The sequence below is a fragment of the Chionomys nivalis genome, chromosome 18, assembly GCF_950005125.1.
Source record: "Chionomys nivalis chromosome 18, mChiNiv1.1, whole genome shotgun sequence".
NCBI classification, from domain to species: domain Eukaryota; kingdom Metazoa; phylum Chordata; class Mammalia; order Rodentia; family Cricetidae; genus Chionomys; species Chionomys nivalis.
Window position 1 is genome coordinate 45,596,136 of NC_080103.1, and position 27,638 is coordinate 45,623,773.

At 41.9% G+C, this 27,638-nt stretch overlaps 1 protein-coding gene across 2 annotated transcripts in view; it reads left to right on the forward strand.

Moving 5' to 3' along the window:
• Window positions 1-27,638, forward strand: part of Ppp3ca (protein phosphatase 3 catalytic subunit alpha) — a 275,304-nt gene that overhangs the window by 226,208 nt on the left and 21,458 nt on the right. For both annotated transcript variants that reach the window (XM_057793038.1, XM_057793039.1), the window contains exons 8-10: window positions 848-942; window positions 18,150-18,275; window positions 20,494-20,568. In XM_057793038.1, the coding sequence (XP_057649021.1) occupies window positions 848-942; window positions 18,150-18,275; window positions 20,494-20,568 (296 nt within the window). The remainder of the gene's footprint in view (window positions 1-847; window positions 943-18,149; window positions 18,276-20,493; window positions 20,569-27,638) is intronic.

The following is a 27,638-nucleotide window of genomic DNA, read 5'->3' on the forward strand; positions in this document are numbered from 1 at the left end:
ATATATATATTTAAATAGATATATATATCTATTTAAACAGATATATATATCTGAAGAAATGATAAGTGTTGTATATGAATGCTTCTAGATTGATATTCATAATTCATAAGACAGAAATCATGAGACACATTTTCGTGGGGATGGAAAAAGAGGCCCTGCCTCCTGTTCTTTTTGATAGATAATTGAAGTGTTATATTGCAAATTATCTTTGCCCTGGTAGAAGAGAAGTAATAGGGGGATTTCTTTCCAGAAGTTCTCATGGATGCTCTGTTCAGTACCAGTTGATCAAATCTCACCCTGCTGAGACAATAACCTTTGCTGTGCAGACACCAGCAGAGACTGATAATACAGACAATTCTAAAATAGAATGTCTCAATTAGCAAAATTCATAGATGTAATGAGACATTCTTTAAGGAAAAAAGTATCACTGTATCCTACGAAATCATTCAAGCAAAAGGTTTACATGTAACCTCGTCAAGAATGGTTTGCAGAATGACTGGGCTGAGTCTCAACTCTCTGGACTGGCCAGTCTCTGAAAACTCTAGCCTGTATGTTTTCTGTTGAACACCTGAAAGTGAATTATACTTCTTCTGGATTCCACCCACCCCTGAGGTTTGCTAAGTTTAAAAGCTACCCATTTGGAAAACCACACCTGTGATTGGAGATTTGCATTCCTGTTGCTCCTGAAATAGATCCATGCCTATGTTCAAAAGACTTAGAAAAATTTGATTTAGCATATGTCATTGGATCCTCTTTGAAAGACGGAACTTAACTGCGTTCCTGTTTGCAGATGTAGATAGTTGGGTGTCCATGCTCATTCCCCTTACCTTGTGTTTGTTGCCTGTAGGTACCGCATGTACAGGAAAAGCCAAACAACAGGCTTCCCTTCTCTGATTACAATTTTCTCAGCACCAAATTACTTAGATGTGTACAATAACAAAGGTAAGTGCGAAAACTTGATGAAATCTTAAGTACTGTGCGTGCTCATGCTTAAAATGATTCTGACTTGACTGTTAACATTTTGTTACCATTTCTCTTTTTGCTAGTCCCTTGTATGCTTAAAGAAGAAAGGGGTTCAGTTGTTCACAGGTGGGGTTTCTGCACTGCTGCTTCTTAGCTCTTTTCTAGACTGTATCTGATGTATAATAGAGATACTATCTTCTCTCTAGTAGATACAGACTTTAAAAAAAAATAGTAATTGCAGGTAACCCAAACTCATGCTCCTTAAAAAGGCCACGTGTGTATACTGCCCCTATAGCTGTGTTTGTTCAGCAAAGTTGTGTCTAGCAAAAGAGAAGTTACAGTTTAAAATTACAATAGGATTTATGGAGCCCATACCATGAAGTCACCTTCTGAGCTGAACAAGTACAGGTTCAATTCTTTAAAGGAATATTAAGCTCCAAGGTAAATCTTAGCTGGCCCTCCCTGTTTCTATATGCAAAGCGAATGCCTATAGTCAGTGCTTCTCACGGAGTCCTTCAACCAGGTGTCATGAATTAGGATGCAACCCACAGTTCTGAACTTGCATTCTGAAATGCCCTACCTGCTTCCTGAAACAAGCAGGGAAGCCAGAGGGCATTATATGCTGGCTGGGAGGAAAGGGGACCTGAATGAGTCAGGTCTACCTTCCGCCAGGAAGTTGAGCCCTAGTTTTAAAATGACTCGGTGTGCTTGGTGTGTCAGAGCAGGGGACAGAATGTGGAGAAAGGATTAATTAGTAGCCATTGGTCAGGGTATTATGGAGGGAATGTCTCTTTAGCAAAAGAGACATCAGTCAAATAACACATGAGGTGAAGAATAGCCCAGGCAGGGCAGGGAAGCGGGAATCCTGTTTCTGAGCATGCTGGAAACTGGAATTAGGGTAGTACATGTCTTCATCTATGTGATGGCTATCCTCTTACAGAAGGGCATCCAGGCCTGGACCCTGACAGCCCTCAGAAGCCGGGGTAGACCACCTTTCCTTAATGGGACAATTGAATAACGAATAGTGAAAAGCAGAAAAAGGACATTTATTTCCTGTACCCATGTCACAAACAGGGACAGAGAGATCTGGCCAGCCTGCCCTTCCAGCTACATCTCTAAGGTCCTGACATGAAACTTAGGTTGAAATAGGGAGCAAGAGGCGTGCACAGTGGAGCCGCTGTGGTCAAGGTGTGGTCCAGGCCATCATTGCTGTCCGAGTCTGACTGTTGTCAGTGCTAAGTAAATTCTCTTTGTAGGATACAAGTTCCCCTTCTGGCTGGCACCACGCTTCAACTTTCTTTTCTTCTACCAGCATGAGATTCCTGGGGGAATTCCAGTTTCTTGTGGTCTATTGTTTCAACACTATAGTAGGGCAAGTGTGGGGCATAAGTCTGCCTTTGAAATATTTTCTTCCTGCCTGGATAGTAACGCTCCTCCCCTCCTCCTGTGCTTTCTAATGTTACCAGGAATCCTGCCCCAAAAGGCAAAGTGGCCTGTCTTCCTGCTGCCCTGTGTCTTATCCTGTCCCTCTCTCTACACGCCTGTTTCTCCTGCAGTGAGATACTATCCCCAGCCCTGAGAGTGAGGAAAGCTAGACAGAGTGTGCTATAGCTGCCTAACTGTTTCCGAACCACACTGACTATGACAGGCTTCCCTTGAAACTAAGGGTGGCGGTATCCATGAACATGGTACAGCCGTGGTTCCTAGCAAAGATGTGCTGTCCTTAGAGAGGCAAGAACTCCAGATATAATAGGGCACGCCATCTGCCTTCTGTGCTCTGAGGCAGTCATTAAGCAGGATGCTGGGAACTCACTGACAGTCTAAACTGTTAATGGGGGTCCACGGGAAATGCATTTGGCAAGAAGGAAATTGCTGAATGGCTAGGGAACGTCTTGTTTAAAATTTTGATCCAGGCATAAAAGAATCCTCAATTTTTGAAACATGAACAAGGAAGTTAGGACCATGAGGGGTGCACCCACCCACTGAGACAGTGGGGCCCATCTATTGGGAGCTCACCAAGGCCAGCTGGACTGTGACTGAAAAAGCATGGGATAAAACCGGACTCTCTGAACATGGCGGACAATGAGAGCTGACGAGAGGCCAAGGACAATGGCACGGGGTTTTGATCCTACTTCATGTTCTGGCTTTGTGGGAGCCTAGACAGTTTGGATGTTCACCTTCCTAGACCTGGATGGAGGGGGGAGGACCTTGAACTATCCACAGGGCAGGGAACCCTGACTGCTCTTGGGACTGGAGAGGGAGGAGAAGAGGAGTGGGGGGAGGGGGAGAGGGGCGGGAGGAGGGGGAGTGAAATGGGAGGTGAGGAGGAGGTGGAAAATTTTTTTTTCAATAAAAAAAAAGTTAAAAAAAACTGAAAAAAAAACAAAAAAAAGGAAAGATATAAAAAGTCAAGGCTAGTGAATTTTTAAAGCAACAAATTTATTTTGAATTAAACTAATAAAAGGTAATTACTTGGATTAGTTAGATGAAGGTTTTCAACATTTCTCTGGGCGTGGACATTGGCCAGAGCATTTCGCACCATGCTCCTGTAATCCGCCTTAAGTATGTGCAGTGTAAGTATTGTGCTACAGTCTTTCAAAGTTTTTTTCTGTTAAGTCTAAGAAAGGCACCTGCTTGTCTGTAATGTCAGCTTTTGGGAGGTGATCAAGACTGAAAGGGCATCATCAGCCACCAATGTCCACACTAACCTGGGTTATCACAGCCAAACAAGCAAACAAAAAGCACCAAGGAAGAGAATGCCTTCCCAAAACACTTTCATGACATAGTCATTGACAAATAGCACAGACTATTCTTCGGCACTTAGGAGAGTTAAATAAAACCCAAGGCATTAAAAATGAAGACAATCGGATGTCATTCCAGAATGCCCTCAGACCCTTCTTCCCATTCTTCCGTGTAGCACTATTTCTTGGGGGCAGAAAGCTCCTTCTCCTAAACTGAGTGTGTCGCCCCGTGGTGCAATGGTCCCAGCATGATAGCCAGGGACTTGAGCACAGGAGAAGGCAGGGATTTGCTGTCTTTGAGATCTGTGTGGCTCTTCAGCTCTTGTCTCTTGCTTTGGGTTAGTCACAGTCCTTTGGGGAGAGGAGAAAACTGTTTGCATGTGGGGGAACCTTCTCATAAAGCAGAAATTCTCTCAGGAGAAAAGAGAGACTGAACGAGAAAAGAAAGGTGTATTCTTCCATTGGAACATAATGTCAAAAGACTTTTGTGTCAAATTTCTGAAGCACTTTACAGCTATTATGCTAACAGCTTGTACAGTATATGGGAGTGGGAGTCAATTATTCACTGCTAACAGCGCGGATTGCTTGATTTGAATAAAATCAATGTTAGCTAGAATTTTAAAAAGCCGGGCAACAAAACCGAGTTGCAAGACTTTCAGCGGCATAATCGATGGGAGAACAGCAGGGAGGGTTCTGGGAGGTCATCTTCGACGGCTAGAGACGATGACCACCAAGAACAGTAGTCACACTGTGGTTACTGACGCTTCTGCACAGTGAGACAGAAGTGACTCTCCAGGCCAGGTGAAAGTATGAGAATATAACGGGCTTATCATGCGACTTCCAAACCAAAGCTACCGTGGGCCAGATGTGTGTTTAATGTGCAGTTGTTTCCGTTCGGAGCTGTTCTTGCCCACAGTTCATCGGCAGCGTTTGGAAAGTTGGTGAGACTGAGCGTCTCATCCTTTGTGGTCCCCTCATTAGCTCAGCTGGTATCTGTCCTTTCCTGTCAGCCTTAGCACAGTTACTTCCTCTCCCCTCCCCCTGCATCTGTCCTCCCCCTCCTCTGTGGGCTCTTGAGAGATGCCTGGGCGAAAGATGGACGTTCAGATCACAGTTATCCCACCGCACACTGACTTCATTCACATCTACAGGATATGCAGTGACAGCTCTGTAAAGTGAAGGAGAAAACGCTCTTCTGTAAGCCACGAATGGAGTTGCTTTAGGATTACGGACTGCGCAGCATAAAGCGTCCATCGTCTTTTCGTATTTTGTGTCATTATCTGCCACATGTTAGTGCACGGCTTCTTAGCTACTGTCTTCCCGCGGCCGTTCATGTGCAGGTTCACCACGGATGTTTTAACCTTTGTGAATTATCTCCCTCCTTCTAAATAACCTGGAAAAGCAAACCGTAGCAGCTTCTCAACGTAATCCCTGAACAAATGTCAGCCTTGCATCCACCCTCATGTCTCTCCCCATCTAGAATACTTTGCTTACACCCTATCCATTTCACTAGATTAGCTGGACCCATGAGGATGCAATGCGTGCTTCCTGAAGATTTCTCTCTTTGACTATGTGTGAGTCCGATCATAATCTCTTAGGTATAGCACTTACTTTTTTCCCTAATTAGCTCTCTCATGTATTTCAGTCACATGCCAGTCAGATTAACTTTTTGAATCCCAGAGTTTGTCATGTACATTGTACAGCCATGTTTTATACCTTTGTTTCAGTTATGTTTCCTATTTCTGCAATAAAAAAAAGATAATATCCTGACAAATGCACCTTAAAGGAGAAAGAGTAGGTCTTGGCTCACAGTTTAAAGTTACCATCCAGCCTAGTCAAGAAGCGAGAGTGATCGGAGCCTACGGCAGCCACTGACCTTGCATCAGCAGTGAAGAACCAGAGCTTAAAAACTCACTCTCCCCTTCTAGTACAGCCCAGGAAATGATGTGATGCACAGTGGTCAATCTTCCACCTCAGTACCTCAGTTAACCCAGTCAGTGTACTCACCCACAGACTTGCCTGGAACCCATCTCCTAGCAACGTTCAGATGGCATCAAGTCGGCAGTGGAGATTAAATATCAATGCCTGGTACATACGAGGCAGGCAGCAATGCATTGATTAGTACTTGTTCTTTAGAAAAATGCAGTCGTCACAGTCTCATTCTAATAAGTGGCCACCCATAAAAATGATCAACTATATCTAATTACCAACAACACTGAACAAGTTTATATTAGTAATTTACTACTGTTCTTTTCTACTACAGTAATTAGCTACATAGAATGCACCATGCCGCGGGGTATCCGGGCTATGTGTTAAACTTGGTCTTTGCTCTAATGTGTCTTAGGCTCTGTTACTATGGTAGACACAATCAAGTACTTCTTTCAGTAAAGATTTAATATGTTTGAGTAGTGCTATAAGGAAGAGAAAAGCAAGATAGATGAGTGGAAATTAATCCATGAAGACAGGAATAGCTTAACTCAGAAAGAGACAGTTAAGAGCAAAATCATTTGTGACTAGCAAAAAGCTGGACCACATACAAATGGTGCTTTGGACAATTCAGTTTGACCAGATCTTGGAATAAACATCTGGGGAAGAAAAATAACACTGTATTTTATACCTTCATAGAAACAGGCAGGTCCTTTAGATTCTTAAAGTGTAACTGTCCTTATAAATTAGCCTCTCCCCATCAGTATTGACAGGAAACCTTCTGTCTCTAAATGTGACTGAACAGAATCTCAGGTAGGTGACAAAGGTGTTTCCACCAAGCCAGTTCTCGGGTTCCAATGAGTTCTTTGATAAGTGGGTGAGTGGATATATGCAGACATGGGACGTATGCAGAGATATCTTAGTGTACATACCAGGGATCTGTGGCTGAGCTCCAGAGTCGGCTACTGACAGGCGGTAATGGTAAGGACATTTATTAAATGTATTTTTATGTGTGAGAGGAATGGCAGCGAAACTCAGCAGTCAAGACCAGACATGAAAATGGCCATGGGGAAAAGTGTCAGTGGAGTGTTAAAGGGGCGTGAGGAAGAGCGTGGTCAAAATTTGGTCTAGGACGTGAGCGAGAGCATCATTTGTCAGACGGTTGAGATTCAGAAATGCACAGACTATGATGTTTGGGATTTTTAGGTTAGATGATCTGAATTGCTCATGAAAAGATTTACTCTATCAAATCTTGATGTTCTCAAATCATCTACAACGAGAAAGTAGTCATGGACTTGAGAAAAGTACAGAGAAAACAGTCATAAGTAAAAACAGAGTGGCTTCTCATTAAGAAGAGACTAGGAACAGAGCACTGGTTAATGGCTGACTTAAGGATCCAAAGGGATATGAATCATCTTGACAGTCATGATGTGGATGCCCTCCAGCAGATACATTTTAAAAGCTGTTTTGTTGTGGTCCTTAGCTCCTAGCGGCAGCCCTCCATGGCCCCCTCTATGTAGTATGATGTCATCACACCCGAGAAGCTTGGTTCATCATGACCGTGATCTCCCAGCACTGCCACCTGGATGTTGATATTCTATCCCTCGGTTTATGAGTGAAATTCAAAGTCAACTAGATGATCATCCTAGTCATGGGTGGGAGAAGCACAGGTGGGTCTTCTGGAAGGAGAGCCGGGCATCTGTGCCCAGGCATCCCTGAGTAACATATTTGTCTCTTGTTATACAACCTATCAAAAAACTCATTTCCCTACAAAATTAAATAGTGGTTGAATTTTTGCTTTGCTTTGTTTTTATTATTACTGTTTTAGTTTTTAGGAAAATGTCTGTTTCTGCAGAGCCCGATGCCTGACTTAGATTACGTGAGCAGGCAATGCTGTCTCTGGTAACTGCAGGCTTGAGGGTGCTCACTAGTGGCTTTACAAGCTGCCTAAGATTCAGCCACAGAATTTTCCCCACAGCAGGGCCTTCTTGCCACTTGCTTTCTCCTCATCCCCTCGAAAGCTTGAGATCCTGCTAATTGGGCCTAAGCAACTTTTTACCTCAAATCACATATGTATATAAAAAGTATAAACATACAACCATCACAATATTTTGTAATTTGTATTTGCTGATGAGTTATAAGTCATAAGTTATAAGTTTTATTGTTTTTGTTAGCACTTTTATTTGGGGGATGAAGCAAAAACAATTTAAGATACTCAATTTCAAACTGTTTCTTTTTTCATTTGTTAAATAATCATTCTAGTTCTTGACTCTTTATTATCATAGTAGAGTCATCTGCACTAGAAAAATAACACTTGATGATTATTCTTAAACCTAAGGTCTCCTGAGAAACTGGACCATAAGCCTTTATTGAAGGATGAATCAGAAACCAAAAATAGAACCCTTTAACGTTCATAACTTTTCGTTACAAGTTTGAGGGCTTAGAAAAGAGGTTCACGTAGACATATAAGCTGGGGAAAACTCAAAATTAGGTGGGTTTGGTTGTTCTGATGAATCGCTCCTGAAGGATGAAGGGATGGAAATCTACCTTGGAGCATTCAGCAGTGTGTGAATGTGAACTTCTCATGTGTAGAACCCTGTCCCGAGCGCGAATCCCACCGTAACGCTTTCCATTTCCTTCCCATGCTCACCTAGACTGATGCCCCTTAATATTTATACTTACAGACGGAATCAGGTAACACATGTTGTACATGGACGTCCAGTGCTCACAGTGTACTATACGTATGGTATTTGGGTTATTCCTGCAGTTGTATACACTCAGAGCAACATTTTAAGTGCTTACCATATGACAGACCAGGCTCAGAGAGTTCCTGTGTGTAAATTGTTGTGATCTTTCAGTTCTTACAGATTAACCACCTTGTAAGCTTGTTGCTTTTGTTGATAAATAAAAGGAGTCCGCAGGAGACAAGTGGTGACATATTTGTCCCACAGGTCCCTGAAGCTCTCAGGACAGGGTAGAAGTTGAATCTCAGTGGTTTGATTTTGGAGTCCACTCTGACCCCCCCCCCCCATTTGTCACACTGTTCCACCAGTGCCTGTCTGCATCAGCGTCCTCAGGGCAGGGCGCACATGACCTGCCTCCTCACCCATAGCCCTTCCACGTGTATGTGACAGTAAGAAGGGAGAGCTTTTCAGATGCAAATCCTTTCCTGTCACTGTAAGACTGTGTAAGCATTACGCATCCGGATATTGCATTGTTGGTGTGGGAATACTTTTTACATTGTTTTCGAAGATAAGTAATCCAGCTCTCATTTTAAGTGTGTCCCTTGGAGCACTTACCCCCTCCTTGGATTTGGTCAGCTCTGCTATGTCTGTGCTGTTGCTGGAAGCCAACTGTTAAATGGGATCATTTCAGACAAGTCTTCCATGGCATCGATGTAAACATTCCATGTGTGGGAAGGAAGTAAAATAGAATCTTGCACATTAACATTTAATAATTTTGAATTCCTCCCACTACATGTTTTAATTTATTAATTGTGTATGTTTGTGTATGGGAATACAGGTGTGTCCTTGCCACAGTATGCCTGTGGAAGTCAGAGGAAAACTCTGAGGAGGCACTGGTCTGCCACCTTATGGGACCTGAGCATCAAACCCGCTCATCACCAACCTATACTCCACATTTTAATTGAATTGATCTATATAGATCCCATTTATCTCAGCTGTAGCAGCATCCCCACTTTTGCAGAAAGCACCACTACATAATGAATTTCATCGGGGGGGGGGGGTCAGCGCAAACCTTCAGCAAAGGAATAGCCCGAGGAAGATACTTGCTTCTTGTTGCTCATTGCCTATAAACTCCCTGAATTTCATTTCAGAAGATTGTGTAGATCTAAATATGTTAGAAAATGTAGTAAAGAGACCTACTATGGTGTAAGCTAATTGAACAATTTCTGAAAATGTTTTTAAACCTTCATTTTTATTTTATATGTGTGGATGTCCTGCCTGGGTACATATCTGTATACCATGTATATACATTACTCAAGAAGGCCAAGAGACGGCACTAGACCCCCTTGGAGCTGGAGTTACAGAAGGTTGTGAGCTGAGCTGCTATGTGGGTGCTAAGAATCTAACCCAGGTCCTGTAAGAGCTCCTAATTGCTGAACTATCTCTACAGCCCCTTAACAGATTTTAAAATGCCTTTAAATATCCCCAAATGTTAGTGAGAGTAAAATGTATTAAGAATAGATTCTATTACCAACCCATTAGTTAAATAAAATGACCTTGGGAGGGTATCCTAGGATAAGCACCACTACCCATTGTACCCAAATTCTGTTTGTTTGTTTGTTTGTTTGTTACTGATTTAAGTTTTTATCTTTTCAAGTTATTTTTAGAGTTGCCATGCCTCTTCCCCATCATGCCGAAGCCTGTATCCTTCCCACAGATCCTCTACTGAGTGCCCTTTTACCAGTTGAACAAGAACAACTGGGAATGCATCTTGATACACTGAAATACATTTTTAATTAGTCCAATGGTTGATTAGATTCTTACACTGGACTGAAACCTACTAATCTAGGAATCTCCACACAGCATTTAACAGAGAAAACAGAGGTAACGATATTGAGTCAGTGGGTGGTTGGTCACTTGGTATTCATTATCCAAAAATGGTAGACCGTGAGAGCCTCTTTCTTGGTCTTTCCCCAGACAGTGTTCACAATCTTCTATAGAGAATAATGTTGATGGGAGGTTTATGGACATGGTGTTACAAGGTAACCAGACCCAGGAGATGGTTATCTGTGCGCCGTTACAGAGCTGCCTTTCTCTTTTCCGCCTATATCAAGCCTTGAGCTGGAGTTTGTGGTGGCCTGTGTTGTAACTTTTATGACACCCTTGGTTCTGAGTCACTGCTAAGTCCACACACCTCATTTTATTTCTGAGGTGACATGGTATCTTTTTCTTCCTTCCCACCTACACCCATTAGATTTCTGCCCCTATGTAATGAGTTCTGGCTTTAGTGTCATTTGGAAAACATCTTTGTCATTTACCTACCTTCTCTTTCCTGCTGTTTCTCCCCTTTTCCTTGCTTTTCTGTTTCTTCCCTTTGATCTTTTCTTCAACACAACTGAGTATCAACTCATACCAAGCGTCACATGCATGACCTTAAATGAATAAAAGGATTTATACATCTTCATTCTTGCCATCATTTGCTTCTACTTCTTTACCCCCAAATTCTGCATCTAAATAATCAGCATGTTTAAAACTTTGGCTGATACAGTACTTAAAAAAGAAACACAGGAGCCAAGGCAGAAGATTCCCACATGAGGCCTGCCTGAACCACCCAGCAAACTGAAGTCTAGCCTGCACAAGAACTGTCAGGAATTAGAAAACAGTGAAGGACTATAAGATAGCACAGTGGTGGGGCTTGGTCTAGCATGTGAAAAACCATCCCTATGCTGACAGAAAACGAAAGGAGGGAATCGTGTGTCCAGATGAACATGTGTGCATGCACGGTGAGGGTGAGTCCTAACATTGGGTCAGAGTCTTTCCACAGAAGCATCTGATCCACTCTGTTTCCTTCATTGTATGAAAATAATCATCCATATTTTACACAAAGAAGTATGTAACAAAGTTTTAAAAGATATCTTAAGTTCCTTGAAGGATGCAGATACACAAATAAAAGCTGTATGGTGGTTAGAAATGCATTCCTGTCTAGCAGTTAAGGATTCTAAGGTGTACAAAGGGCTGTACATGGGGATATGCCTATGTGTCCCTGATACTTACTGTAGCAATTAGATCTCTGACTGTTGTCAGGGGCTGTTCCTTCGCTTTCCCACCTGCCCAAAATAATCACTCAGAAACTATATTAATTACAGCACTGCTTGGCCTATTAGCTTATGCATATTTTTGCTAGCTTTTACATTTCTATTATTTTCTATTTTACTACAAGGCTCATGACCTACTGGCAAGGTTTCAGCTGGAGGCTCACATCTTTCTCCTCTGACGGCTACATGGCTTCTCACTGAGCCCGCCTACTCTATATATATATCTCTTCCAGCCTGGCTATATTCTGTTAAGCCATTGGCTGAAAGCACCTTCTTTATTAACCAATAGAAGCAACACATATACAGAAGGACTTCCCACACCATCTGACCACACGGCATTAATAATAATAAATAGCTCAGTAAGTTGCTGATTGATTTGTTCCATCGCAGCAAACCTTCTGCTATGTATATATTCTGAAAACATGCTACATCCCCTTAAATATGAAGCAAAGCTGCAGTTTACAAAATTGTGATTGCATTTCAAATAGTAGATACCGTTTATAGCCAGTAAGAGTAAAGACTCCTTGGCTCACTCACTGCATGGAGCTGACTAATGGCTTGCCTGTGAAGAACTCTGTCTTCGACACTGAGTCACATAGTAAACCAGCTGAGTTTCTCATACCAACGATTGTCACTATGGTTAAATTAGCTGGAAATTGAAGGCTTGACATCCATCTTCACAAGTGGCTTGAGCATGCATTTTATACCTAAGCTTGTGGAGTATAGGGCTTGCAGAGGCATTCTCTCAGCATGTACAGTAGCTATCACAGCTTGGTAAGTTGTTCTTTGCCTAAGCCATTGATGATATTACAAACTGTCATACATGAAAGCCATCAAGCAGGACACAGAACAGAGGCCAGAAGCTGGAATTAGAGTCAGATTTAGCATGCAACAGACCATGGAATCTGTTCATGTAAGGCATAGGATATTATGGAAAGGGTATATACATAGAATATACATGCATATGTTTATATAATAATAAATAAAAATCATGTCTAATCATATCTCACAAAAGTAGTCTTTAGGAGAAAATACAAACTGCAAAAATGCACAGTATATCTTCCAAAATCAGAAACCCCTTGCCTACGGCATCCCACACAGGTCATAAACTGCTGCTAGAAAATATTCTGAGCACATGGGTCTCACTCTAAGACCTTTTTCTCCAAGCCTTTTGCCTCCTGTGGAGGTGGGACTTAGCGAAAGGAACACAGTGATGCTAGTTTTTCCACCAGAGCATCTGTGGGTGGGAAAATTGGAAGGAAGTCACATCATGGATCTATTATGCTTTTTTTTTTTTGCTATTTCAGGCTAGATTATGATAATTGTTCTTCTAGCATGCCCCCATTTGGTATCTTTCACACTTTTATTGCTGTTCCTACCCTCTTCTCCAACTCTTTAAGATGGGAATAGATGATCAGTTACAGGTAAGGGGATGAAAGATGATAGCAAGGGTGAGAAAAAGAATACACTTCGATTTGTGATCTCCCTACCCTACAAGATGTGTGCTGAGTGTCTGGGCATGTTGGGAGCAGCATAGCGTCATATATAGTTGATATGTGTAGTTGGGAGAGGTGTTTGTTTTCTCAGAGAAGGGATTGTGTGTTCCTCTTGAAATCTGCCTGGAATGTGCTAATGTGCTAAGCTTGTATTTTGATGAACTGGTTACTTCTTGGTATAAAGTTTTGAAAACTTCTCTTGAATTGGGATTTGCTGTCCTTGTCATTTATTCTTGCTTTGTTAGGAGCTTCTCTTAATATTGATAGGAAAAGATGTTGACAACTTGTACAAAGTTCTTATTAAGTGAAACTGTGTGTGTGTGTGTGTGTGTGTGTGTGTGTGTGTGTGTGTGCTGGTGGCAGAGGTAGACACTGGTACCATAGTGTGCCCTAACAACTTTAAAATCACAGAAACCTCCTGTTTCTAAGGATCTGAGATTTGGTGTGTTGTATGGCCCAGCAACATAATGATGTGTGGACTCTCTTCCTTAGGCTTCACTGGATGCAAGGAGCCAGTGATGCTACTGAAAGTAGTCAAGTATTTAAGGTAGAACCCTACAGTAGAGTCCTTGCCTTGTATGCCATAATCGCAATATGTAAATAAAGTCCAGTATCCATTTCACAAGCAGTGGTGGGCCCTTGGTTGCTGGTTTTCAATAGACGGAAACATGCCTTTGAAGATGAACTTCTGCAGGTGCAATGAAAATGATTGGACCAAGTAATTGCATAATTCTAAAATGATTTATTCTGACATCACATGAAGAATGAGCCTCCAAATGTGTAGGGTTAGTAGTCCTCCCACTGCATCGTGGTCTCTTCTGGCAGATTTTCACATCTGCAGCCATAAGAGAGAGCCATTTGTTTTCATGCTGTCTGGTCTGCTGTAGGTCACGGTAAATAACTTCAGGCCCACAAACATGTCACGGTGTCTCTGCATCCCTCTGGGACACGTGTAAGTGACGTCAAGTCTTGGAAAAGTGACAGTGGTTGATAGACAGGACACTTGGTTTTTGTTTTCTTTGCTTCTCCCTAAATTTTTAGTAGGTGTCCCCAGTGTTTGTGCAAATACAATCATCTGAATTTTGTTCCCTTCACGTGTGTCTCAGATGTTTCAGAGAGAAACACTCTGGGCTCCAGATGCATTTTGTAATTGGTGACAGGTGGGGGCAGGTGTCAGGGAAGGAAGATGTGGGAGGTGGAAGATGAAATGTTAACTGAATTTTGTGAATGTAGATGTTTCAGACTTATGGGGCTATTTTCGTATGTATTGTGATAATATATAATTATTGTGCAAAAATGTCAAAGCTTTTGAGTAACTTGTGAATGTGAGCTGCTCAGAGGGTTTTAGCACGACTATGTCATGTCACTGCAGAAAAAAATATCTATGGAGGGTCTGCATTTTAAGTTAAAATTCATAATTTTTATGCAGAGAATAAGGAAAAGTCCCATAATAATGCTTGCAGAATCACTGAGAACACTGATCTGTCATTGTACTAATTATGAGGGATTTTTTTTCTAAAATTTTATTAATGCCACATAAGTGGGAAAGAGTTCGTATAAATTTTCTAGATAAACTCGCATGTTCAGGGAAGGAAAGTGAGACTTAACCTAGATGCATTGAGTGACCCTGGAATGTCTGAAGTAATTAGTGACAGAATGGTGTTGTTTAGGTGCTTGGCCTTCCAGACTTCTGTTCATCTTTAGAGAGTAATATGTAAAGAAAAATAGAATAGTCTGTCCAAACTTTGATTGGCATTGAATTCTTTGTGTTGCTATGGCAACTGCGTGCATATGCGAGATAGATGGTTTGTATTTAGGCCAGAGTTGGCTTCTACTGTTTGAAAGTGTGGACGAGCACTCATTTCACCCCTCTGCTCACTCTCAAGGAGAAATGGTGAGAACACTTTAGTAAAATATGATGATTTATGATTATGTGTATAAAGGTCCAAACCGAGTGCCCTGCTATGCCTAGTCGCTAAGTGTACTCCTATTGACGTGTATCATTCCCATCATTAATAAACAAAATAAGCAGTCGTAGCCTTCTCAGGAGGTCCTGAAGTAAGCTGTGGCAAGCTGATGTTGAAACAAACGAACCGCTTCTGCCTTGCTGCTCCACAGAACACAGCCGCCTCTCTTTAATTCACCGACAGGGCAGCCTTCGATGGGGAACTTGCATCCCGTTTCGCTCGAGCATGTACTTTGGCAAAAGTCGAACCATCTTTAAATATGAACACCACATCCAAAGCTAAATCAGTATCACAGCTAGGACTCGCATCCGTGCATGTATAATTTATGAAGGACAGCAGGGAATAGCGGAAAGGAACGGGTTTAGTGTCAGGAAAAGCTGAGGAGAAAGGGGGTGAGATGTGTCTGTTGTTGGTTGCATAATCTGAGCAAGTTTCTTCATTTCCCCACTGCAGTTGCTCTGTCTGCAGATAAGGGCATGTGTCTTCTCCCTTCCCGTCCCCCTCTTCTCCTCCCCCCTCTCTCATACACACACACACACACACATACACACACACACACACACACACACACACACACACACTGCTTCTCAAATTTCTTTTGAGAATCGAGTGAAGTATTTCATAAAGCTTCTCCCTGTGCTCCATCCAGGGCAGTGTTGCTCTGGCAGCAACTAGGAATGGACCCCAAGACCTTCTGTGAATACCAGCATCCACAGATGTTCACGACCCATATATAAAATGGCTCAGTGTGTCCTTATCCTAAGGACATCATCCTCTATGTCCCACATCATCCACATCACTCATAATAGCGGGCACAACGGCAGCGCCCTGTGAAAAGCTGCTACGCTGAACTGATTAGGGACTGATGGCAAGAGAAGTTCAGTATTGACACAGTTTTCCTTTTTACCCGACCTTTGCAGTCAGGCTTGGTGGGATCCATGTGTATGGAATCCATGGTTAGCAAAGGCGAGCCCCCCCCCCCCAATCTCTCTTTTCTCCTGCTAAACTACCACCTGGTGTTAATAAAACATTGTGGGAGGGGGTGAAGGAACAATTACTCTGAAAAGACAGCTTTGAACCCTGAAAGATTCTTTTGAAGATATTAAAACAAATGCAATGGTAACAAATTGTAAAAATCTTAGCATGAATCTTGTGCTCAGATAATAATGTAGGATACTAAAAATACTTTGTCCTGAAGATCCGAAGTGCGGTTACGGTAATTTGTCAAGGTGTTTTTATGGTTGTTTTGCTTTGCTTTTGGCAAATGGCATGTTGCATAAATAACAGAACAATGCAAAAAGGCCATTTCCAGAAATACATGCAGGATTCCATATTCTCTCAGAAGAGGAGAATTCCAGCTCCCTTCCAGTCTATGCTAACTATACCATCTGTGTTCTCAAAGTGCCTGATTCTGTGTTTTCTGGAGCCATATTAATCAACTAGGTCTATAATTCAAAGCACAAGCCTCCCTGCATACAAATACAAGTTAACTGCAAGTTGCTAAAAACATCCGCATCTTTAAAATGCAGCCTAATGCTTACAGTAGGCAAATCATAACACGAAAAGATGTGTGTTTCCTGAATCCGGGCACTCATCATGCCTACTGAAAAGACTGTGTTGGTCCTGAGTCACACTTTCAGTTCCTTGGTCATCTGGCATGCATCCAGATCCATGATAGGGTAAAAAGTCTTCCATGAAGGAGACAAAAAGGATGAGGGGCCATTGCTTAAATGTTGTAGAAGGGATGGGAGGATTTGTTTCAGCCTCTCAGATCAAGTCTGAGTAAAATGCTACAGGAGACAAGAAAACCTAAAGCCTATTTAGATACATATATGTGTTTTGACCCTTATCAATGTTCCTTGGTATCTGTATGTAAGTCCAAGCTTTTAGAATTCAAGGAAGAGACATGATCTGTCTATCAAAGGGAACCAAGAAGGGCTCTACTGAGAGGGCGGAGTTTGGGCTTCTCAGACCCCAGGGAAGGGCTTGGATTTCATAGAAATCCACGACAGGAAACATTCCAGATGAGGCATAGGTTTTGGAAACATTGCTGTGTTAAAGAGAGCATTGTCTCAGAGACTCTGCATTGCTGTGAAAACGCAAACCCAATGAAGGCATTTTATAGATGTTTAAAATCTTGTTCTGTGATCTGTAATCACAAAGTTAGAGCATATTTCTCATATAAAGGTCAGCTTAAAATGCAAAGTAATAAAACAACTCTCTGTATTTGACCAGTCAATGTAAATAGCTCATTTTACATTATTCTGGGTCTACTCCTGACACACTCTCAGTGCAATGTCAGCCACGGTGGGTAAGGATAATGAAAATGAAATCTTATATAGTTTGGGCAGAAATGTGAGGGCATCATTGTTGAAGGGCTGTCATTTAGAGGAAAATATTTTTGTTTTGTGTCTTTTCAGATAGCAACAGATAGGACAGCGAGTAGAAAAAGCAGGTGTAAATTTAAACTGAGTCTGTCCCATAGGTTACTGTTGTCAAGCCATAAGCTAGAGGCCTGCCCTGAAACTCGTAACTCTACCTTCACTGAAACTATTCACAGCACCGTGCTTGCCCTGTGTCGATTGACCAGGATTGGCACGGGTGGAATTTCCAAATGCAGTAAGAAGTGAGAGTAGCCGCACTCGCGTGAGAGTCTATCTAGCCCACAAATAACGACAAAGGTACCATAGAGAGAAGCAGGCAGCTTTGCTTCTGGAGGCCTTGGCTGCCATAGCCATTTCAGAAGTCAAGGCTAGAGTCAACACTGTTATTTTATATGGCATTAAAATCCAAATATCTTACTATATTTAATAAAAATGTGGTATAGTTTATGCTGATTAATATAACTATTATGATTGTTACCAGGGGAAAAGGTATGCTATTATGAGAGGGGGAGAGAGAGGGGCGATCACTAAATTATGTCAGACCCACCTAGCAGTGCCCCCTTTTTCTTACCAGCAGATAGTAAGACAAGAACGTTCCTGAATACAGGAGGCCCTTGATCTGATTCCTGATAATTGCTTAACTACATTGCAGAGATATTTTTCAAATGATAATGTCATTTCAAATTACTACTCACACATTGTGCACACGGTAGTTTCCTCTGAGGAGTAAGGCTAAAGTTCATAAGTCAGGAAATGAGGGCTGATGAGGCTATTTGTCCTCATAGTTTGGAACTTCGTTCAAATCGTTGAATTTTCTTGGTCGACTAAACCACGCCTTTAAAACCAGCGCTGTGCGCTGGCTCTGATGTCCTCCCGTGTTGTTTTGGTTTCAGCTGCAGTGTTGAAGTACGAGAACAACGTGATGAACATCAGGCAGTTCAACTGTTCCCCCCACCCATACTGGCTCCCGAATTTCATGGATGTCTTCACCTGGTCGCTGCCATTTGTTGGGGAGAAAGGTATGCTGTCAGGTCCTCAGAGCTCTTAGTAAGATATCCTGGGGAGAAGCGAGAGCTGTGTCATGTGTCACCAAGAACACGCAGAGAAAAGTGGTGTGTTCTGACCAGTAGCATTCATAGTCTGTACCGTGGGAGGAGGGCTATGAGGACATGCCCTGGCCTCGTGACCTGATGCCCTGCGTGGATTCAGGGGGAAGAAGAACATTCAATATGTGCACAGCCCCATTGTTGAGCAATAACACTCTCTGAAACAGTGGAAGTAAAGTGTTATCTCGTCTCAGGTCTTTCCTTCTTACTCTTTGGAACTGTAGTCCCAAAGTGATGTTTTATTGTCACAAATTAGGGCAGCCATGCTTTCCTTGTTCATGATTGTGTGGCACTGACTAGGGCCTGCAGCATCTCGAAAGCCAATAGATAAAGCAACAGACCCATAGTTCTGGCAAACAGAGCATTTTCTAGTATGTTACCCCAACAGGAGATATTTGCATTTATAAAGTTACCTATTGGCTGATTTGCACCAATATTTCAGAATTGGGTTCCTCTGTTCTTCCATTTCTCTCTTTCTACCATCTTCCCTTACTTCCTCATTTCTTTTTTAATCCAAACATCAGCAAAAAAATAAAAAAATAAATTTATCAATTGATGATTATAGATACAGCTGTATGGGGAATTATAGATACAGCTGTATGGGGAAAAATGAAATATATGCCCTGGCAGTACTGAAGCACGTGTAGACAGCCCATATATGGAAGTTTTGTTGAACTTGTTCATATTGGGTTTTATGATCTAAGTTGATGAGGACGATTGACCAGGTCCCTCTCTCAGGTACAGCTATATACATATAGATATATATGCAAAAGCCAGGAGCCCCTGAGCTGTAGCCAGGCCTAACTGACACACTGACTCATTCCTCACGCATTTTCCCATGTGGTCCAGAAGGCGGCCGCGACAGTGTATGAAGATCATTTCCCTGTGCTTCAGATACAGTTTTAGAGAAAAGCTGTGAGACTTATGGGGGATTTTTTGAAATTTAAATACCTGATAATATTTCCACAAGGCAAGCAATGAGTTGTCAGCGAAGAAGGTTTTCCCTTACGCCCAAGTAAATCGCAGGTGCCTTGTGACCGTGTCCCTCCCCTCTGTGGGACTCCATGCTCCAGGCTCCTGCCCTGATCAGTCCCAGCATGCAGACAGGCTCAGATGTTGCCTGCTGTGTATACTCAGACAGCGTGGAGCCTCACAACTACCAGGCATGACAAAACATCCTTTAGGTGGGTGCCTTCCGTTCATTGTTGAAATTTTGACCATACCCTATGTAAAAGACAACAGTGATATGTTGGAAAACGTAGCTCAGCTTTGATAATTGAACTCTAGATTAATGTCGGCACCACTGGCGTTTACTCATCATGAGTCTTTGGTTCATAAAGATTATTTCTTGAAATGCTGTGTAACCTTAAAAACAGTTTCTGATGATGCGTGGGCCTCTCATGAACAGCTTGATAAAACCCAAGCAAGTGTCAAAAACATTAAACGTGATAGCATGCACGTTGCTGGTCTATAAACCTATTACTGTCCACTTACTTTGCTAAATTCTAGTTCATCTCAAAGTATCTTTGAGACTTTTTGGAAACTAAATGTAATGATATTTTTGCCAACATATTTATTTCTGCAGATCAATATTCCCAAATCTACTTGAAATGCATTAGCTCATCCATCAGCAGTTTTTATTAAATGCAAAGCTACTCACCTATCACGAAGCTGAATTCTATAGAGGATTAGACAAATTAACAAAAGGAACCTGGCTTTCGCTCAGTCCCTGATGAACAGAAGTCTGTAATCTAATCTAGATCGGGCAACATCACTGTGGAAATAAATGCAAAATTCCAAGACAGTTCTTTTCTCCTTTGTGGATTTACAGGATACTCACATCCAGTATTTGTTTTTCCCCACTTTCTATTGACCTATATTTAATGAGTATTGGTAGGAGGTTTCATAAAGGTGAAACAATAATTTAATTTTCAAAAGCGTTACTGGAATCAAACAGCGAGTTTCCATTTACGATGGATAATGGCAGATGCGCATCCAGACGCTGTGGGTAAGGATGGAAGCGTAGAAATGGCTCACCTTTGGTGTGCTGTTGCATAGTAGGCTAGTGAGCAATGACAGCGCTGTCGAGGTCTCACTGGACTTCCTCCCTTTCTTCCCTGTCTGGCTGCAGTCACTGAGATGCTGGTGAATGTTCTCAACATCTGCTCAGACGATGAGCTGGGGTCAGAGGAAGATGGATTTGACGGTAAGAGGTTAAGCCTTTGTGCCATACCATTTGCCATGCTATTACTTAGGGTCGCGATGCTAACCCCAGCCATGAATTTTTAAGATTTCGGTTTATGATTAAATCATAATGTTGAAAAAGAAAGCATTTTGTCTGAGGTAAGGAAATGTCAGAAATGAAACCATGAGAGAATTTTCCTATTACTTTGAAACCGTTGTTGAAATGTAAACTATTTTAATAAGCGTCTTTCAGTCACTCACATGGCTATTTGATATTCTTTTACCTCCTTAGAAAAAGGCAACCCTCTGTTGCTGTTTTTTATTTCTCCTATTGTTTGTCTTGATGTGTGATGAACTTATGTTTAGGTCTGGCATCTTTAACAACATCCTCTGCTTTAATACGCCATTCCCAATAGCTTCATTCATATCCTTAGCATTTTCATTTTTAAGCAATGTTGACAACATCAAACATTAATACTTTCTATATCTGAATTAATATTTAATAGTGGGCCTGTGAGAGTTTTTAACTTATTTTGAGATAGCTCCATTGCTGCCAAGAGCTGGAGCCTTTCTCTAAAGGCAGAGGCGGTCTGTCTTGTTAAAAATGAACAGAAAGGTTGCTGTGCATTCTACGGAAGTGTCCGAAATGTGTGGAGTTACGAGGATGGGCCAAGAGCTGGAACACACAATAGCAAACTTTCTTCATACGTATTTAATAAGTCCTGCCCTAGGTAGGGCACTAGGGTTTCCTCAGTGGCTTGAAGTCGTCTTAGTGGAGGAGATAATGTCAATAGAATAAGACATTATGAAATAAAGAACAAAAACAAAGAGAAAAGTAGATACTTTGATTAATTTGAATGGTTAGCCATTGACTGACTCTTTGGTTATACAGAAGGCAACCATGGCCCTTTTGATAAGTTGGTATTTGGATAGCATGATATGATGGTTTATTGGTTTTAACTCTGATAACAGTGCAAAGGACAAGATACTTATTGCTCCATGTAAAAAGAAAATATATCCTTGTACTTGGGTAAACAGTATATGTGTTATTATATATATTATATATAGATATACATAATAGATAGTAATAGGCATATATAATGTAGAATTGATGTAAGTATATCTCCATTAAGCACACACTTTCTTGCTAGCACCCAGTACTTCTCTTTTCCATAGCTCCTCTCATCTTCACCTGTCGTCATAAATTATCTTCAGATACCTTAGTGCAAAGGAATAGAATGGGGAGGAAAGGGTACATAAAAAGAAAAAGATAATGTATTTTTTTAAACATCCATAGGAATTAGTTCAGCAACTCTGGCTAAGTGCACGGTTGTCCACATGATGGCTGCAGTTGCTCCTGTTGGCTTCTCTCTGAGGAGGGCTATCTCGGAAAAGATAACATTTTCATAAGTGGCCCAGACTTTTGTAAATCAAGGAAGAAGACAAACCAAGTGGATTCTAAAACTTAAAATAGTAGGTGTTCTACAGGTTCTTTTTGCTATAGTCCTTTTACTCATTGTAAAGGCAGCCAGATGTACCGACTCTCTTCATCCGTCATAGAGCTTGTGGCTTGGAGTCTCTAACAAAAGTACGGTCCGCAAAGGAAAAGTGTAAGAATTTTCTGCAGTGTTTGGTGACACTGGAGCCATCAAGACAATACTACCTAGAAGGCTAAGAACACGTGTCTTTTTTTTCTTTTTTGCTTCAGTTTGATAAATCATGGAGAGACATATCAATGCTGGCCGAAGGGTGTGATGTGAGGCAGGCAGCTGAGGGGGACAGCAGGGAGCCTGTCTGTCCAGATGTGCTTTTGTCTCTCTGCTCAGCATGCTTGGTGCCTTCAAAGGAAAGGGAGAACATTTTAGAGTTTTATGACGTGCTTTGTGGGAGAGGCATTCCAGCTTCTCTGGCTTGCCTTTGGGACTGGGGACACTGGTCTGGTGGCTTCATGAGAGAGGGAGCAGGGAAGGATTGGAGAAAGTCAGAAAAAGCGTTGGTTTCCAGTCTTACCTGCTTTTAGTAAGTAATTATGACAAGTTCCATAATTTGGGGTATTTTCTTCTGAATACAGCCATTCTCAAAATTCATAGTAAGTAGTCTTAATGCAGTAAATCAAATCTACACGTCAGCCAGGGTCCTCAGCCAACATTTATCAAGCATACTTGGTGCAGACAAAGAACACATGTTTGCAATTGTATTCTAATGCAGGCGTTCCAATAGCAAATGATCTGTTGCATGGCTGTTATATCTGTAGCAGCCCTGTAGGACGTCACTGATGGCTGTGATTCATAGGCTGCCCCAGCAGGGCTTCACAGCCTCAGCACTGCTGAACTGCTCTCCATGCACCCAACCCCCACTAATGAACTGCTTACCACGCTTTTTGTGAGCCATTCTGCTTTAAAATAATTAATTTCAATCCAAATCTTGGAAGATTTTCTTTCTTTCTAAACACATACCACCACTCTACAGTTTAAGGTGAGTTCTTCCCTCAGAACAATACAGCATTGCCCTAGTCAAATGCAGAGAGTTGGTCTGGGGGAACCCAGCCTGACCTCGCCAGCTGGACTTGACACTTAAGTCCTTAAGGTACACGTTCCTTCACTACTCCCTTTCTGTCAATATTTTTTCCTTTTTGAACGACACTCTCTGCCTTAGCTTAAGTCTGTTCTGCCAGCTGCACTAACACAATCGGTGCTTTCAAAATTTCAAGCAGCATTAAGACTTTAAGAAAAGCTTGGTTTCTATTAAAAGTGTTTGGCTGCTCCAGACAATTGCTTCAAGTTTAGAGATGAACAGAAAGAAGTCAAAGCATTGCTGTCTACTTCTTGGAGAAGGTAGGCGCCATTGTCTCTAGTCCTTGCTCAGCAAGTAGTGTACAATCTCTTCCTTTTACCAAATCACTGTTTCTTTCCCTTGGTCAGAGTAAGGAGAAAGACTCCCTTAGTTTCTTTTGTGAGGAGAGAAAGGAGAGTTGGGGGCAGCACTTGGGGCAGATTCACCCTGGCTGGTCGGCCTCCAGAGCACATGGCGGGAGTGAAGAACCTAGTTTCCCTCACAGCACAGCGTTCAGATTTCCCAGAAGCACCTTGGGGTTGGGGAAGAGAGCGTCACTGATCCCCAGCACCCACTCAAAAGCCAGGAATGGTAATGTACACCTGCAGTGCCAGAGCTGGGGGGAATGGAGGGGCCTAGAGAAAGGCAGGCAGATCTCTGAAGCACATTGGCCGTCGAGTGTAGACTAATTGACGACTAAGCTTCAGGGTCAGTGAGAGACGGCGTCAACGTGGAGAGAGAGCAAGGGAAGACGAGCCCTGGCTTTCATGTGATCGGTGGCACACAAGTGCACACACACGTGCACACACATTTGCACACTCCCATAGACATAACTTTCCTGCAAAGAAGGACTTCGAGAGAACTAAAGGAGGAGAATTAGTTTCCACAGGGGAAGGTGCTCTCTGATCATCAATTTTGGATTGATAAGAAGCTGATTGCTTGAGGAGAATGCTCAGGTGTTCCTTTGTGACTTGCTTTCTCTGTGTGTCAGATGAGAACAGAACGTTAAGTTTAGAAATTCAGACACAAAATAGATAAGGAATATTCAGCATCGCCTAACACCAGTCCAAGACCAGCAGCTCTTCATTAAGTGTTTGGCAGTTTCAGGGTCTGTCTGTCCTATTAGAAAATTAAGGGTCTTAGGATCCCGAGTCTGAAACAAATACTAGTGAATGTTACCCTCTCATTTTATGGCTATAAGTATGACTGAAGTGTTAGCTCAGTTCTCAGAAATGCCCTCAGTGTTGGTGGAAATACACAGAGATAAACGTTTTAGTGGCAAGTATGTCCAACTCTGAGTACTGACCATCTTAGACGGGCCAAACAAGGTGACTCGTAGCCATTTATTTTATCATGACTCTGAAATGAATGGATTTCTGCAATGCTCAAAGAAGTTTTGTGAGACACCCTGGAGCTGTTTGGATCTCTTTGGGATATAGCAGCATATATTTGAGTTTTTGTTTGTTTGTTTGTTTGTTTGTTTGTTTGTTTGTTTGTTTTACAGCATCCCCAACTGTAGGGGAAGATTGCACTTCTGTTGCCTCATCCTTTCCATATTTGAAACCTGCCTGTCATTGAGAGGTGGTCCTGGGCTCCTTCCAGGCTCCTCATCTGTTTGCTGCAGACATCAAAGGGCTCAATTAAAGCACTTCCTTCAACCGCTTCTTATTTTAGGTGGGGGCCGCCTCATGATGAGTGATTCATCTAGCCCTTCTCAATCTTCTGCCCCATATCCAATGGCAACTAAAAAGTCAGGGGTAATAATAGAAGCTTACAGCTCATGTTTCTGTCATATTAGGTTGACTTCTAAGTGTCTGCAAGGCCTTCAGCAAGGAGGGATTCCCCACACTGCCTTCCAGATCTGTCACCTCCCCTTTAGAAGTCAGTGATGATGATGCTGAGTGACAGCCGCTGACACTTAGAAGTGTCACCCTGTCGTTCTAAGTTGCTGCCGGTACATAATAAACACTTCCATTCATTTTATTATTTTGGACACCAAAAAATTAATGATGATTTGTTTTAAGATTACTAGACATTTTATTGGGCTGTTATTGTCTTTTGTCTTGAAGACAACCTTTGGATTATTATTCCCATTGCAACATAGGAAATAAAGAAAAGTTTGTCAATGTAAAGGTCTAAAATATATATAGCTAGTAAAGTAACAACCTGAAGGCGGAATAGCCCATGCATCTGCCTTGTTCTCGGGAACTTGAGATGCCCAAGACCTTAGATTCCCATGCTCTAAATCTCTTCCTTAGAACCAGCATGATTAGAAAGAAAGAGGGAGAAGGGAAGGAGGAAGAGAGAGAATGTGGGAAAATGAGGGAAAACATGGACATACTTTTTGTTGTCAAATAAAACAGAAAGTACTTTATAAACATTGTTCAGACACGTTAGTGTAGCCCTTGAGAAACTGAAGCAGGACTGTGAGTTCAAGGCCAGCCTGGGCCACGTGTTGAGACCTTGTTCCGAACGCACAGAAAGGTAATACAGGAGGTAGTTTCCATCTACCTGTTTCAGCATCATCGTCTCTAAGAAGATATAAGCATTTCATTATGTTGAAACCCTTAGGTACATGAGAACACACAGAAGGTTCTCTGGTCACACCATATTTCTCTCCCATAAGTTCTGCCTTAAAAGGAGTCTGTTTTAAAAGGATTTCTTTCACATTGGCTTACACGGTTTTTTGTATTGTTTCCTATTCATTTTTGTTTGTTTGCTTCAGTATTGAACGCCGAATACAAACCGTCTGCCGTTATCATGAAAAGGTTGGAGTGTCTTCTAAGGCCCTAATTCATATGTGCTCTGTTCCTTTTCCTTCCCACTTCTGATTTTGGATGATAAAACGAGTCTGCTTTCAATTTAGGCTTCGTTTTTACCCAGACATTTTAGACAAGAAAGAAACCCAAGTCGGTGACTCTCATTTGGTAGTTAATCCTCATTTCTGAAGAAGATTCATTTTAAATATGGAGTCATAAATGGTCCCGAGGAGGGGGCAAGACTCCCAGAAATGAGAGATTTTTTAGCCCCACGGCTTCTGTTTGGTTTATTACCACAGTGAAGAGAGCTAGGCTGGCAGCGAGCACCAGAATGCTAGCGACAGATTTGTGAGTGAGGCACATTCGTTCATTTGGGATTTTGCTTTTCGGTCTTGAAGTCATAGACTCTGAGATCACTTTTTTTTTTTTTAAATACAAATTATGTTTGAGACTGTAATATTTGATAAGCCTTACTAACAAGAAAATGTTCCGGAGGTGAATCTGAGATTCTGTAGCATAGGAGCAGAAAGGGAGAATAATGAAAGGAACATATTAGAAGCCAAGTGTCGTTCCAGGCTGCCCTGGAAAGACAATATTACATTAGAATTTCTGTCTCTGCCTTCAGCTAAGGAGAAAGCCACATGGTAGAACCCATGTCCTTATCCACATGTCTTCTTATCCAAATGCTAACCACAAGCAAGTCGTCAACCATGTGAGCTGACCAGATTTCCCCAGGCTTCTGTGAAACCGTTCAACTGTGTACAAAATGTTCTGCCTTTGAATTACCAGGCAATCCTTTATATGGAATATCACAGATCCCACAGTGACTCCCTACTTATCTCATCTTGCTTTAAAATGTCAAACACGGAACTTTGCAAAGTGTAAAGCTAGGATCTGTAAAGCCTACTGTGGCATCTTGGTGGCCCCTGGGGTAGCCCTGAGAGGGTTTAAGGGTTTAGCTGTATGAATTTCTACAAGAATTGTACTTAGTCCCACGACAGATACTTAACCTACCACCCATGACACCCTTTTGACACAAGTCACGCTCCTTGAAAAGTACGTGGGGACTCTAAGTATGCAGGTTTTACCACCAGAGGCAAGGGATCATTTTCAGCAAGTATTGACAGTATCTAAATGTAATTTTTTTTAACTTTAAAAATCTAAAGGGGTGAATCATTTAAGCATGAAAATTTTACTCTTGATGTCTCCTCCGCCTCATGCTGAAGAACTGCCTACTCATAAGTGTTCTCGTGTCTCAGAGTATTATTTCCAAGCCAACCGTTTTTGAATACAGCATTTTGGTGTGCAATATAGGGAGGAAAATTGTATACCCTGCAGTAATTGATGGTTTAAGGGGGAACAGGAAATAGTTGTGAATTGTTTATTGTATTTGTTTTTCAATGCTGGGAGGCACATGGCTTTGTGTGTATAGGCACCAGGTATTTTCCCCCATAATATACCAAATCTTTATGCAGAAATATAAAACAGATAGAGAAGCACAATGAGCTCCCCGGGTGGCTGTGTGGTTCTCCTGGCTACACTCAAGCGTAACCTGAAAACAAGTTAGCATAACAGCGGCCCGGTTCTCAGGCCTGAAATCATGCATGGACATAAATAAAGGATGGACAAGGGTGTAATTTAGGAACGTGGGAAATTATCTCAGTTGAAGTGGTTAGATCTGAACAAAGGTCAGAGTACAATCTAAAGGACACTGTTCCAAAGAACTTCTAAGCATTTCAAACTGTTCTCAGTTCTGTTGAATTCGCAGAACTGAGGTTAA